General features: G+C 44.5%; 1 protein-coding gene across 1 annotated transcript in view; it reads left to right on the top strand.

Annotated features, from left to right (window-relative positions):
• Nucleotides 1-15995, top strand: part of CCDC93 (coiled-coil domain containing 93) — an 87361-nt gene that overhangs the window by 51507 nt on the left and 19859 nt on the right. Inside the window, exons 12-15 of the mRNA XM_060016927.1 lie at nucleotides 6387-6503; nucleotides 10414-10476; nucleotides 14023-14096; nucleotides 15207-15288. Of these exons, the coding sequence (XP_059872910.1) occupies nucleotides 6387-6503; nucleotides 10414-10476; nucleotides 14023-14096; nucleotides 15207-15288 (336 nt within the window). The remainder of the gene's footprint in view (nucleotides 1-6386; nucleotides 6504-10413; nucleotides 10477-14022; nucleotides 14097-15206; nucleotides 15289-15995) is intronic.

Raw genomic sequence — 15995 nt, 5'->3', positions numbered from 1 at the left:
GGACCTTGCCTGCATCAGAAGGTCATGGGGTGCTTAGGAGCTAGGAGACCCTGACTTTCATTAGAGAATCTTTCCTGAGCTGAGCTGGAACCGGTGTGATTTCTAATAAGCTCAGGTATGAATGATTCTAATCTCATCACCTAACCCCACCCGAAAAACTCTTCTTCTAGCAGCATTAGCACGTAGGGTTGGGGAAGAAGGGCAGTACAGGGGAGGAGGTGCCCTCTCGCAGATAGAAAAACCCAGGTTGGGATTCGGGGGGCGGTGGGGTGGCGAGGTCGGAGAGGATTTTTAAGCCCCTTCCTTCTAGGCTCCACTTTTTCACTTAAGGTCACAGGTGTTAGACAGGTCATATTCCAGCTCTGTAAACTTCTGGAGGGCCAAGATTTCATCTTTCATCTCTGTGTTCCTGTCGCCTGGCACATAATAACGCTCGCCCGTAGTTGCGGGTGCCTCTCCTTCCTAAGGCTTTTCTCTGATGTGTGGGTCAGCTCCGTGTCGTCTCCTTCGTAGCACTGCTCACAAGGCACTATTTCATTTGTCTCTGTCTCCCAGGACTAGAATGTGTGCTGTCAGCCAGGGCTGGGAGCATTGTACATGCCCCGTGCCTAACGTAATGGGGTTTTCATAAACATTTGTTGAAGGGAGGAGAAAAGGAAGGGAGGAAGAAGGAGGAACGAGGAGAGCTTTCAGAACTCTCTCTTGCTTTGTCACGATGAAGGCTTGGGGAGAATGTGGTGGGTATAGCACCTTTATGGGTGAGCGGGTGTCACCTGACTAGACCGTGAGCTCTGTGTCTTTTTCCACGTTTCCAGTGCCTAACACTGTGCCCCAGTAAAGGTTAGCTGCTGAAACAAAGGAAGATGGGGAGAGAGATTTAAAACGATCAGAATTTGGAGATGAAGGAACCCTGTATATCTAGAGAGAATATGCTAATATGTTTGTGTCTCCAGACTGCTCCAAGATTTCCCAAATTCTGAGTTACGTAACACAGAAACTAACAGCGAAGAGAATGATACAAGCTAACGAGTTGTTGACCTGGTGGGATTGTCTCAAGTCACACAGCATAACCTATACCTTTCAGGGTCTTTATCAATTTGGATAAAGACATAGGAATTAGCTTCGTCAAATTTAAACATCATTTAAAGCTAGACTAGAAAAGGTGGCTAATAGATTGGAGAATAGAATCCACATTCAGAAATATCTTAGACTGAAATGTTAAGCCCAAACAAATAAATTCATTTTTTAAGGAAGGTACGAGTGAACTATTTTATTTTAGAAAAATCAGTCATACCAGTTCAGGATTTGATGAGGATGCCGTCCGACCTGACATTAGTTCATGGGTAAAAGTGGGAGGTTTTGGATTTTGTTCACACCTCCTAAATCTTAGCTGCATTCTGGGCAGATAGACTGTATTGGTCACCTTGGGACCCAGAACTGTGCATTAGACCCAGCAAGTTTACGTGAATATGGGTCTTTGAAATTCATGGGACTTCGTTAGTGAGAGTCAAGAATACTGAAAAGCACATTTACGTATCTGGTTTCGTTAATGGGAGCAGAGTGTAGATCAGGGAAAGTGAATGATCCCATCCTGTCTGCAGTACTCAGATTCCATTGGGAATGCTCGAAAAGGGTTATGAGCTACGGTCTGTCCAGGGGATAGCCAAGATGGTGAAAGGAGCTGACATCTTATTATGAAAAGGAGAGAAAGCAGAGCGGTGGATGCTTCTTTGTTAGAAAAGTTGGACCGTTACACAAGAGTGATTGCAGTTTGTCTCTGTGGCTTCCGGGAGGAGCGGGTATGTGTGTGCGAGTTTGCAGGTCCATTTCTGCTGTTCGTTTCTGCCAGCTTTTTCTCATGATGCTTTGACTTCGTGTGTGCTTTTGATTTTTGACTGTCCGTTCATACTGCTTGGAAATTTATCTGTAGAAGTTCTTTGAGACCTGGAGTTGAAGCTCTGTTCTTCCAGAGAGGATTGTCTTTTGCTCCTACACGCGTTTGGGCACACCCCAGCTCAGGCCCACTGTACACATAGTCTTGGCTTGTAGGTTTTTTGGACCATCCAGGTAGTGTATACATTTAGATTATAGAACTGCACGAGGGCCAATCTGTTGTCACAGAACCTCATGGCAGATTTTTTCTTTTCCTCCTACATCTGTGTCAAGGATTATGCAAAGCAGTTGTTGAATTATAAAAATCAAAGCCTGAGATCAACTGGTTTTGGCAAACACTCTCAAGAAAAAAGCCAGCCTCCATGGGTACACCTACCTCTTGGATTCCCACTTTTACTAACTTTTTGGCCTTTTAGGATTTCTTACATTCTTGCTAGTGCATAGATTTTTTTTTAAGATTAAAAAAATAAATATTTTATATTGTCTGTTTACTTGTTTTCAGTGGGAGGGTTTGTCAAGGTCCAGAAACTGAAGTTCATCTATTCAGTCTGGAGAACTTGTGGCACCCTCATGAGATAAGGGTCTTTTATTATTGACAGCTTAGTAGCCACATTTTAGTGGGGGAATGGGAGAGGGATGACATAGGAAAGATTCCTGTATTAGGAAGGTTGATATGTAGATAACCTTTTGGGTCTATTTCATTATGAAAGTATATAGTTTTAGCTAAAGTAATCATTTTTTTGTTTCTCTTAGGAATTTACTATTTTGAACTGGACTAATATTATCGAGTGACATTTATATCTGGTTCCCCTAAGAATAGAAATTGCACACATCTGTCAATTATTAGAAAACATTGAATCTGCACTAGAAGTCATCTTAATCCACCCTGTGGTTCTGAAAGCACGTTCTTAATCTGAAATTGTTGAACAAAATTAGATTGGCACTTTAGCCCCTGCTCTAATGTAAACACAATGCAATATTTATAGATGGTTAGCATTCTTTGAGAGATGTTGGGCTTTTCAAGTAAAAATCAGTTAATACACCCCAGGGACTTAATTTTTTTCTGTCAAGGATTTTCTGTAAAGCCCGTTCTCCTTTCCCCATCTGTCCAACTTTGTTTCATCCTTTAAGATCCAACTTGGTGATCTTTAGTTTTCTTCCCACTGTGACTGTCAGTGGACACAATGTCAGATGAGGCATACTGTTTCAAAGACCTGTTTCTGCCTTCATTGGTCTAGTTCTTTTGGCTTTGAGGAGGGTATTTGAAAGAAATGAAAAATTTCAATGACTTAATAAAAAGTGTGTTTGAACTATAGAGCAATCAGCTTCCCGTTGACTAGGTTAAGAACTCTCTTCAGTGCAGCTCTGGAATAAATGATTTTTTTCTGTTACAAAAATAACTTCCCGTTAAATAAAGCAGTTTGCGTAGCACCATCTCTGGACTCAGGCACATGGAGGAATTCACAAATTTATATGTACTGTGGGCCTGTTTATGTGCATATTATTCATTTTAATTGCACTGGAGAAATGTCAGATGTGGAAATGGCACTTAATAACCTGACGTGTACATTAATGCTTTGCAGATGCAAGTTTAAGGGACTGCACAGAGCAGTGAGAATTGCCACCTAGCAGCAAGAGAAGGGATTTTGAAAGCCCATGTTTGCTTGGGACATACACTGTCATAACAGAGATGTAATAGTAAGTGTGTATGGAGACTTGAGCATCCTTTCGGTGCACTACAAGTATTTTCTCTCTGGTTGGTTGAAGCAGCTGTCTAGTGAGGGTGGAATCAGAAAGCGCTTCCCCTCTCAGTTTCGTGGGTGGGCCCACTGCATTGGCTGGAGTCAGGGTTAATGAGGCTGCCCCAGTCAGTGAGTAGATTCCCAAGAGAGCCAGCCCCTTAAAGTAATGGTTCTCAAAATTTTTAGTTTCAGGACCCTATAAGAACCCTTAAAAATCACTGAGGAGGTCCTAAAAACTTACATATTAATTCATTTACAAATAACAATGATAAATGCATTACATATTAACATCAGAGCAGTGATACCGTCACATGTCATATAACAGGTGGAAAATTTCACTGTACAATCATGAGAGAATGAGTGAAAAAAATCATATCCTAGTATCATTATGAAAAGGATTTTGACCTCAAAGACCCCCTGAAAGGATCTTAAGGGACCATGTGGCTAAAAATTTAAATTGAGAGAGAGGCAGGGGCAGCGGGGAGGAATAGCCAGCTAGACTGGAAGTCCTCTTTCCAGGTTGCAAGCTAGCTACTGGTTTTCCTGCAAGAAGGGTTCTTGGAAGTGAAGTCAAAGGTCATAGTCTTAAACAAAGCTGTGCGTGTTGACAGGTACACTGATAAGAGGGTGTGGAAGCTGGGTGGGAAATGCAGTTTTCATTCTTTTGGGACCTTGGCCATAAAAGCAGTTTCTCAGCAGGAAGGCATGCTAAGAGTTGGAGACATCATCCAACTCCTGCCAAAGGTGCAGGACAGCACTGAATGAGTATGTGCCCACCCCTCACCCCCACAGACCAGAGGAAGTCTCCCTGGGAGGTGACCGAGACGTGGATCCCCTGGAGCCTGCCTGCCCACAGCTTGACCTGATCCAAAGCCAGAGAGACAGCCAGAGGAGGTCAGGGCACTCAAGATAATCCTGACATCAAACATAGAGACATACCACATGGGGTAGTTCCTATGATTGGGGAATTAATTCCATTTCAGACATCAATAAATCATGAGATGGAGGGTTTATGTAATTCTGCTAGTAAAGCAGAATGCTCTGAGGATATGCCAGTGACATTTTGGAAATCAGTATCAAGGAATCTAAGCTGGATGTTAAAACCCAAATCTGAAATGAACTATAAGAAGAAAGCTACTAAATATATAACAGACAAAAGTGGCCAAATTGGTAACATAGTTCAGGATGATGTAGTCAAAGTGGAGGAGATATAATTAGTCAATTATAATTATGTTTCTGACAAGTGATCTGAAAATCAAGAGGGAGTGCTCTTTCCTTTTCCCCCTTTTTTTATGGAACAGGAGAACAGGAACAGTTCTCCTTCCCTTGACTACAGGTTGTAAATATCTTGATGTGCCCAAAGTTAATTGCATTTTAAAAGTTAACTCCGATTTGAAGAAATTCAGATAAGCTGGAATGTGTTAGTTGACATTTTCCACAGATCCCAGGTTTCAAAGCTAGCTGTTTTGTAATGTCTAGTTCTCCTTTATGGCCTAGCAGCTCACAAGATAGAAAATGATGTTTCCTGCCATTTTATGCAGCCATATCCTGCTGGTTGACTCCCACCTCCAGAGTCATTAAGCAGCAAAAAACTTATCCTCTATTAATAGTGCCTCTGACTTATTCAGGGAAATCCTTAACCAAGATAAGTGGTGACTGTACCATCCAGTTTCTTCTCCTTCTCGCTTTTCTGTCTCTTTCCACCAGAGGTAAATCTTCCAAAACTTTGAAACTCGTGATCACTGTTAAAACATGCAGGGAAAATCAGATATTCGTACAGTTTCGTTGTGCTTGGGCTTAAAAATCAGAGATTAGCTTGGAACTGGGGTACTTCCAGTAAAGAAGGCAATGTGGTTATAATGGGTGTTCATTGGCTGGTCAGTGAAGCTGTCTATTCTGTGATCACCCAAGAAGTGTTTTAAAGATGCCTATTGGAATAGGGTCAAACTTCTTGTTTCTTGTTCCTGGGACTTCCCTCTCTGGGGTCTTGAGGCAAGGGTTTGTTTTCAGTATCTGCACCAAGCTGCCCCCTTCTTTGCACGGTTTCTTGGTAACGTTGAGACGTTCACCTTATCACTCCAACCAGAGATCTCTCCCTTGCTCACTTACCATCCTGACAATCTCTACGTCCTGTCCAGCCCTTCTTCTCCATCCCCTCACCATTTACACAATTTCAGGACCTTCCTCCTGACCTCTCTCAGCAACTCTCGCCTCTCTCAAATCTATCCTCCGTGAACACCAGAGGAATAGAATTGAGAAATGGGCCCATGGATGGGGAGAAGAAGGTGAGAGAGAGACTGTTTCTTTTCATTGTAAGTGCTTCCGAATGGTTAAACTTTTTAACCGTATATTTATAATACTTTGATGAAAGTGAATCAATTCACCATTCTTAATAACTGCAGAATGGTCTTAATGAAGATACTAAGATGACCATGTTATTCCTCTATTTGAGACCCTTTGATGAGAACCTATTGCTTATGTGATATCAACCTAACCGCAGTTACATATCCCTGTGCTTCTGCGCATGCTGTTCACTCTGCCAGGAACGTAGACGCTCTTGATCGGGCTTTTGGTCATTGGGTCAAAATCTTCTTCTCTGAATTGGGTTTGCACTGGACCCCGGGGCCCCACTGGCTTGGTTGTGACCGGCTGCCCAGTGGTGTTCTGCCCAGACTGAGCAGGGACAGGGCTGTCTTAATGCACTGGGGCGGGCTAATTAAATCCTTTGGGTCTTCCATCTGTTTCCCACAGCAGTCTGAGCTATCAGCTGAAGAAAGTCCAGAAAAATTAGGAACCTCCCAACTACATCATCATAAAGTCATTTCCTTGAACAAGCAGATTCTGCAGAAGACCAAACAACTGGAAGAGGTTAGTGTTTTCTTTTCATAATTTTATTCAAGTAAAATAAAACCATTCTTCAAGAAGAGAGACACTGGGGAAGGCGTTAAGATCTCCATGTCAGAATGGTCAAAGGAGATTCTAGAATAGGGGTCGACACTCGCAGGCCCTAGGGCAGTCCAGCCGCCACCTGTTTCTGTAAATAGTTTTATTTGGAATACATGCACACTCATTTGTTTACATATGTTTCGTGGCTGTTTTCAAGCTCCAGTGGCAGAATTGAGACCTACAGAGCCTGAAGTATTTACTGTCTGGCACTTTATAGAGAATATTTGCCAACCTCTGTTCTAGAAGATCACAGGGCAAGAAGAGCATTTATTAATTCACAAAGGTTAGCTGAGCACCGCTGTGCTGGGCACTGAACTAGGCCATGGTGGTGAAAGAAGAACAAGTTACGATCTCTGCTCTCAGGGGTCTGAAGGTAGTGATGAGGGGACATACTCTAGACAAATACATCATTTTTTTCTGTCTTTATAAATTTAAATGCTTCAGCTCATTAAATTTAAATTATAGGGATAATACAAGCTCACTGTAAATAAACAAAATAGTATAGAACTGTATGAAGTTAAAAATGGGAATCCCCTTGTACTCTCAACCAGTCCCATTCCCTAGAGCAACCCGCTGTTTCCTAGGCTTTGCAAGCTCTTACATATGCTCATTCACCTGGGGAGAGGGGGTTGTCTGGTTATAAAAATTGAGTTTGTTTTTCACTTATTTTATCACAGATATCTCTCTGTCAGTAATAGTAATGTCTAATAAGGACTTTCTTTTAGAGTAATTACAAAGTGCTTTTCAAAATTAACTCATTCAGGGACTTCCCTGGTGGCACAGTGGTTAAGGATCCACCTGCCAGTGCAGGGGGACACAGGTTCGAGCCCTGGTCCGGGAAGATCCCACATGCCGCGGAGCAACTAAGCCCGTGCGCCACAACTGCTGAGCCTGTGCTCTAGAGCCCTAAGGCCACAACTACTGAGCCCGCGCACCGCAACTACTGAAGGCTGCATGCCTAGAGCCTGTGCTCCGCAGCAAGAGAAACCACCGCAATGAGAAGCCCGTGCACAGCAACAAAGAGTAGCCCCTCTCACCACAACTAGAGAAAGCCCGTGCACAGAAACAAAGGTCCACCGTAGCCAAAAATTAATTAATTATTTAAAAAATTAACTCATTCAGTTCACACAACATCCTTGTGAAGGAGGTACTATTATTACCCTCATTTTACAAATGAAGAACCTGAGACACAGAAGTGAAGCAGTTTTGCCTGTGGTCACACAGCTTATTAGCAGTGGAACCAAGACTGGAACCTATAGATCTACCTCATTCTTTCTGATGAAAGAACGTAGTTATATACACAGTGTATATGTACTGTAGTTTATTTCACCTGTCCTCTATTTATGAGGTTTCTTCCCCAGGGATTTTTTCCCAGTTGTAAACTTATGCTACCATGCACGTCTTTGTACAGTCATCTTTGTGCAAATATGTAAATATTTCTGTAAAACGGATTTTAAGAAGTGGAATTCCTGGATCAAAAAAATATGCATTTTCAGTTTTTCTAGAAACTGTCAAATTATTCACCAATTGTTTTACTAATTGATACTTCTACCAATAGTATAAGAGAAAATCCAAACTCTTTAAATCCAAGAACCTCTCCTACAAGGCCATGAGGGTAGAAAGTGACCAGGATTCTCCTGCGGCCTTGGTGTTGAGAACCACGGAGAGAGCCTTAGCCCAACAGAGAGATGGGAGGAGGAGTAAAAGAAGGAGGAGGAATAAAGAACATGGTCCAGTAGGGGAATATGCTGCCAGAGGCAGAGAGCAGGAAGGCAGCTAGTAGATAGCGGACAAGAAACCTGAGGTTGAAGAAAGAGGAATCCAGAAAGAAGTGTTAACCAGCAGCTGAAGTTTGGGGGGTAAGTCTCGGGGTTAATGATGAAGAAGAAGATGGAGATGGGAGAATCACGGAGGACTCCAGCAAGACAAAAACTTAGCTAAGCTATTGGGACAGCCCCTGTTAGAGAAAAGCTGGGCAGATCTGTGATTAGTTAAAGAGAAGAGGTGTCTTCCCTGTCAGGATCCAGCGCCCGTGTGTCTTTGTCGGTGACTCTTTCCTTGATGAGCAAGCGGACTCTTTCCTTGGCCTCCCCGGGGCCCGTCTCTGGCCCAGCTCTTCTCATACTTTAATCCCCAGTTTACTGGTTCGGCTCCTTGAGAGAAAGGACTGTGCCGTGCTCTTTGCCTTCCACTGCACACCTCATCTGAGCAGAGCCTTGGGTAAATGTCAGATGGGTGGGTGGGTGCAGGGGAGAGAGGGGGGCAGGAAGGTGGGTGAAGCAGGTACGAAAATAGCAGGAACTCTTCCTGGTGCTTCAAGAGTTAAGTCATTAGGATTTCAAGAGAAAAACAAACTTTCTCCAGAAATGCCCTCATCTACTAGTGACACAGACAGGTTAATAACAGTCCTCATTGCACAGCTGGCACACTTTGAAAAGCAAGAAGCCAGAGCCCCCTGCTTCCCTCCTCTCTCTCTCCTGCCCTCTGCTTGAGGTGACTTCCTGAGAGGGCTGCCTGGAAATTCATCAGTTGTGGAGACTGGTAACTAGAAGCACAGTTTAAGAGTAATGATTTTTTTTTTTTTTTTTTTTGCGTTACGCAGGCCTCTCACTGCTGTGGCCTCTCCCATTGAGGAGCACAGGCTCTGGACGCGCAGGCTCAGCGGCCATGGCTCACGGGCCCAGCCGCTCCGTGGCATGTGGGATCCTCCCAGACCAGGGCACGAACCCGTGTCCCCTGCATCGGCAGGCGGACTCCCAACCACCGCGCCACCAGGGAAGCCCAAGAGTAATGATTTTTGAAGGTGACATAATTCTTAATAGGTTGCTTACAGGTTCAAAGATGGGCTGAGTTGGGAATTCCTTGGTGGTCCAATGGTTAGGACTCCATGCTCTCACTGCTGGGGCCCGGGTTCAATTCCTGGTTCGGGGAACTAAGATCTCACAAGCCACACGGCACAGCCAATAAATAAATAATTTTTTTTTTTTAATGGGCTGAGTTATTTTGAAATAATCATTGAGATACAAAATACAATTTCTCATTGTTAATTTGTACACAGGTAACAACCAAAGTGTCTGATGAGTCTAACTGTGGTTTTCTACCACATCCCCTTTTCAAAAGTAGAAATGTACAAACGCTTTGAGCTTTGAATGGAATGTTTTCAGATATCTAAAAGTTCATAGACAGCACAAGATATACCTTTTTTGTAAGGAAAAGGGAAATGACATTTTTGAGATGTAAGTTTACGATTGTATAACTTGGAGCGGTAAAGGTAGTTCATTTTCTTTCTCCTCATGTTGAAGTCCTGAATCCTTTCTTCTATCTGGCATTGTTTGCCATCCAGTCAAATTCTATGCTAGATTCTTGAGGGCAGCAATGCAGTTTGTATCCTGTGAACAGGATACATGGACCATGTTCTTTATTCCTTCTCCTTCTTTTACTCCTCCTTCCATCTCTCTGTTTGTTAACTGAAGTGATTGTAGCCATACAAAGAAGTCAGACCTGAATTTGAACTCAGTCCTTATCAGTTATCAGCTACGAAACTTTAGTAAAGTAACTTAACCCCTCTGAGTCTTTATTTCCTCCTATGTTAAATAAGGATAATGTCTTCGTCCATTGAATGTAGTAAGGATTCACTGTTAGGATTTACGCAGAAAACCTAGTATATCACCTGACATGTAGTTGGTGCTAATTGAGTCAAAAACGTCCATATTTGTTTAGTTTAAATCTTTCTGAGCTTCCATTTTCTCATCTGTGAAATGTGGATACCTCCCAGATCTGTGCCATTGTGAGGCTCAAATGAGAACAGATGTCTTTTATCTTTCGTTTACAGCTGCAGGCAAGTCGTACCGACCTACAAGCCAGATATGAGGAAAAAAAGAAAACACTGACAGAGGTGAGCAGGTTTCCTTCCTCCATGGGTCTTGTTGGTAATCGTTTGACCTGCACCACTGATGGGATGCCTGCATCATCAGTCCGTGTGGAGGGGTCACCATCCCCTTCTCAGGGCTCAGGTCCATCTGGGGACAAAGGACAATCACATGGTAGCGCATGACTCGAGCCATCAGTTTACCCACACTGCCGTGTTCTAAACCATCAGAGTCTGGGTGGGAGGGGTCGCCGTGGGCTGCAAGGGTCCGGGAAGCTTCCTGAGGACAGTGGGCCTGACAGGCAGGGCGGCCACGTTGAAGAACACGGTGGGTCATTCACGGCAAAGGGCCTCTGCTCCAGAACACTGGATTCCGTGAGAGAGAGGAGGTTTCTTTTTGTGAGATGACACGACTACAGAGGGTATAATTCGTTGTTCACAATTGCCGGTGATCTCCTAGGCGGAATGGAAGAGGGACTGTGGGTCTGTTTGACCCTGTGGTCCGTGTCCTGACCCAGATGGCGACCGTGCGGTCCTCCGTCAGCATCACAGCATACTTACCTCCCACTGGCGACTGCCTCAGAAGCCAGGCGAGGAAAACAAACATTTGTGGTACTAGCTCTGTCATGCGAGGCATTTAGTTCTTTTTACTTCTGTCCCTCTTTCCACGGAAAGCGAATCCTCACCCAGGTCTGAAGAGCTCTCCCCATTGTGATTTTCGTGCTCGGGCTACAGCTGTACTTTACAAGGGCCTCGCTGCGAGGGCCCCACCTAGTGCTTTCTGGACCATGTGGAAGCGGGACTGGCCTTCAAAGGCATCTCTGAAGCCAAGGCAGTCCCTTTCTTTTTTTTTTTAAATTTCGCATGAAATTTGCCCATTTAAAATTGTCACTTCTCTAGCAGTATGCAGCACTTAGTTCACTGCTTTGCTGTAAACCTGACAAAGCTTTGTAATTCTGACCTGGACTGGTGGCTTCAGTTATTGTCAGAATGTTTGAAAAGGGCAGACGCAAGATGACAATTAGAGGAATGTTTTAAAAATTCTTTCTAAAGATGCCTGTGTTGCATTTGGACCCATCAGCTTTCTTTACACTATTCTGTGACTCCATTCCTTCTGGATTAGATGGCAAACTCCTGAGGTGGAACCCCTGCAGCTGTCCTACTTTTCATGCTACACAGTCCCTGGCTTGAAGTTTGCCAAGTCATGGATCCATCTTTCTATAACAATCTGGAAGAGATTAAAGGCAAAACATCTTGATATCAATTTCCCTAAACACTTAACTGTCTTAGGATATAAATCCAGAATGGTTATCAAGTCACTTTTGGTATTAAACACTAAATCAAATATTTTTTGAACCCTGTACATGTGCTAGAAAGGTGGAAGGTATGAGTTAAGTCAATAGTAGGAGATAGTCTTCCTGTCCTCACATAATAGTAACAGCTAACATTACAGTGTGCTGGGTGTGCTCTGGGCACATCATTTGTATTAGTCATTGAATCTTCATAACAACCCTGGCAACACACTGTTGATATCCCTGTTCTGCAGCTGGAGAAACTAAAGCAGAGGGGCCGTTCAGATTCCACTGCTAACAGTCCGGCACCACTGACCTCTTAGCGAGCTTGCTGTCCAGGAGGGCAGTCAAACTAATTCCCATCTAGAAAAACGGGAGGCTCTCCAAAACCTAGTGCTGAACAGCTTATAGAGAAGACAGATTTGGTCAGAATCCTGAACACTGTGAACCTGAATCAGTAATGAGCTTTGCCTTTGGGCCTCAGTCTTCTCATCTGTTCAAGGCAAGGACTGGGCAGAATGAGCACTCTGAGCCCTTTCATGCCAGTGTGCCCAGGTTTTACCTTTTCAGCAAAACCTGCCTTGCAGGATAACCTAGTAGCACTGGAAAACAGGGAAGATCTGCCTTCCCAGTAAACTTAGGAAAAGTGAAGCAGAGCACGGAAGGTAGAGGACAGATGGGAGCCCTGACGTGTGGCCAGGGGATGGGGGCTGCCGCAGGCCCCTGCGTTAGTGGAGGCCCCCAGGTTCTAGCCTGTGCGCTTTCAATTTCAGCAATCACAGCTTTGATTTTGTACGTGAGAGGTTAATTCTGTTTTTAATATGCAGGATCCTCTCCTGCCTCTCTGAGGGCATTAACTGTGTCTGAAGTTTTTCTTGATCTATAAACTATTCCTTCAGATCAGAATTCATTTGTTGAATTGAAACATTTTTTATGGTTATATCTTTCTTCAAACGTTTGATAATTCTTCATGGTGTGCTTACTGTTGATTCTGAAATTTTCTGTGACCAACTGTATGGGTTCTGTGTCCATTTGGTGCAGTGACTGTTCTGGAAGGGTGGGTCCCACTATTTGGTGGGATCAGCCGGTGGTACCTGATGTTTGGGGCTGGGGCACTGTCTCTGCTGCCGAGTGTTGCCAGCTCTCTGGGGGCTGCCCTGCCTCTGGGACCCTTGCGCCAGCCCTTGGGTTAAGGGAGCCAGGCTTCACTGCGTAGCCCGCTGGCTCGTCCTGATACAGACCCCAGCCCTGCACGCCAGGCCTTCCTGCGTCCTCTGGGTCCACACGGCAGTCCTCCACAGGCCCTTCCTGTCTGCTGCCATCTTCCTTGTCCCCGAGGTACCCACCTCCTGTGATCCAGCAGAATCGCCTGGACTTGAGGCAAGAGGAGCTCGCTGCAGCTTGTGTTTGGTCTTCCATTTTCAGCTGGAACTCGTAGAACTTCTTTAACTTGTTTTTTTTTTATTGGGTAACCCATTCACATGGTTCAAAATTCAAGAAGTATGAAGCGTGCTCCGCCGGTAACCCAAGCAAACAGCTACTCTCTCCAGAGGGTAACCAGTTTCTTGTGAATCTTTCCAGAAAATTTTCATGCGTATACAAATAACATGTAGGTTCTTTTATACCTGTGTACATCCGACATGTACATTCCTTTACACACATTGGAAGCACATTGGAATCATGGTTTTATATGTTGTTTTCTTCAACCAACAGTAGATGTTAGAGATCATCATAAAAGAGCTGTTTATTCTTTCTTTTTTTAATAGTAGCTTAGTATTCTATTGTGGGATAGATCTGCACACCTTAAAAATTAAAATCTGAATTTCTTTAAAATTTCTTCTTTAAAATCCCCCAACTGTCTGACTCAGAAAGAGAAAGTGGAATTTTTCAAGATGGGAGATTTAACCCTGCCCCTGTCAAGCAGCCATGATAGTGGTATCCTGAAATTGAAACCCAGGTCTGTCTCTCACAGCCACTGTTGTTATTTACCTCTTCCTACTGAAAGATACCTGCTGTCAGCATTACTTTTGGCTTTCCACCCGTTTGCTGCTGTGATTTAAAGGTATTGCCTTTAAGGTCTCATTTACCAACAGAATGTGTCAAGAAGGGTCTGGTTTTGACCTTTCTATGCTGTCCCTCCACCCCCGTCGTCTTCCTCTCATCCACCTGTTTTCTCAACATACAGCCAAATCCAGTGGGCTGTCAGGAAAGGGGTGCAGGTGTGAGCCGGGAAGGAGAGGACATCTCCTGTCCCCACAACGTGCCTCCTTGTCTCCCGCAGCTCAAGAATTACGGTGAGAAACTGGACAAGGAACAGGCCGCCCTTGAGAAGGTAGAAGCCAAAGCTGACCCAAGGTAAGAGGGTTCAGCATGTGCTTGTTTTCTCCGTGAAGCTCTCTGGTGGTTTGAGCACCGGGCTGAGGAGCTGGGGGTCATTGCTGCTGGCCCCGTGCCGCTCAGTTACTCCACCGCTGATCTGGGCCGTGCCTGTTGCCCAGGGGGTTCTGAGTTAGCCTCCTCTTCCCCGCCCCCCAGTTCCCCCTGGGGTCAGGAACAGCTCATTTTGTGTTTTGTTTTTCTGTTTTTAAAAACTAAGTCATACATTCAAGGTTCAAAAGGACGTGTGCCGAAAAGTCTCCTCCCGCCCTTGCCCCCCTCCCTTAGAGTCAACCATGGTTACCGGGTTGTAACAGCACACATTTTAGCCCTGTCCTTTGGGAGTGAAGGTACCGTCTTTTTTGACCAAGACACAGCTGCTGGGTTTTTGTGTTTTGTTTTATTTTTCAATTAATTGTATTTAGACCATTTAAATTAAATATAATCACTCACATTTGACCGTTTCAGCACCAAACTGTGTGGGTGGTGAAATCTCCCAAGTGTCACTCACTCGAGTGAAATCATGAAGTAACACATGCTTCAGGCGCAGAGTGAGCAGTTCTGGGTTTGGTGGACATTTTTAGCCAAGAAGTACCTACAGATTACTTGGCTTTATGATTAGAAACCCTCTTTTCATGAAGTGGAGCAAAGTACTATTAGATACTTGACATTTTAAATTTCAAATTAGTGCTCTTAATGGCCTTAAAACTCGTTTCCTTTCAGAAGGGAAATGAAAAATAGGAATTAAAATTACGATACTGTCTGTGCTCTGAGTCTGTTAAGTAATCAGTATCATTAAAAATATACAGTAATCTTGAAACTCCTTGTTGTTTCTGCAGCTGACATTTTAATGCTGAATTCTGTAGTGTTTGTTTGGATGTGGCCTGATGGACTCAGCTTATAAATGAATAATAATGTCATTTAAAGGGTAGTCATAACCATTTGTGGGAAGCCCATTAGACACTCTTGGGAGAGACAAGGAAATTAAGAAAGAAATCCCTTTTTATCTGGGGTCTCGGTTTTCCCCGTGATTCATAAAATCATCATAGTTTGTTTCAAGTCAGTCATTTTTTGGTCTTTTCTTTTCAGCATCCTGCAGAGCTTGAGAGCCCTTGTAGCCATGAATGAAAATCTGAAAAGTCAGGAACAGGAGTTTAAAGCACATTGTCGAGTAAGTGTGGCTTGGTGTCGGCAGACGTTAAACAAGATTCTTGTAAAACCTCCTGCTTTCCCTCTCTTGCGCTGCTGAGAGTCCTGTCCAGGTGCGGTCGGAAAAACAGGCTCACCAGGCGGGTACGTGGCAGTGTGTGAGAGGAGTAGAGGACCATGGTAGGTGCCCTCTGAGGACACCGCAAGTGACTCAGGTGTGCCAGACCCCCAGACCGAGAGCACAGTCTAACAAACGATGTTTTCTAATTTCCAAATGTACTGAAAAGAAAAGTCTTACAAAGTGCGAAAGGCATAGCATCTTAGGAGACCAGGGCCGCCCTGAAAACCTGGCGTGTCGGTGTGTCGCGTGTTCTGCCACGTGAGACCTCGTGGTCCGGTAGCGCCAGAGCCATCCGGAAGCTGGTCTGACTTGCGCAGGGCCGGGTGGCAGGGGAGGAGTGCCTTGGTGAGGCAGGGCTCCGGGCGGCAAGGTCCCAGGAAAGGTGGAGAAGGGTCGGCACCAAGAAGGAGGCTTGGACTGGGCTCTAAGCCACTCGTTCATTCCATGTCCCAGGGGTTACTGCGAGCCTCGCCTGCCCTTTAGGAAGAAAGGCCCCTTCTGACTGAGGTACAGCTGCCTGTATCCTCCTGAGTTAACCTTCCCAGGCTGAAAATCAGGGAGGGATCTGGGGAGCTACTGCCTAATGGACTTTCTGACTCCACGTAAAC

This window comes from Delphinus delphis, chromosome 7 (genome assembly GCF_949987515.2).
Source record: "Delphinus delphis chromosome 7, mDelDel1.2, whole genome shotgun sequence".
Taxonomy (NCBI): Eukaryota; Metazoa; Chordata; class Mammalia; order Artiodactyla; family Delphinidae; genus Delphinus; species Delphinus delphis.
This window is presented reverse-complemented; position numbering and strand designations above follow the sequence as displayed.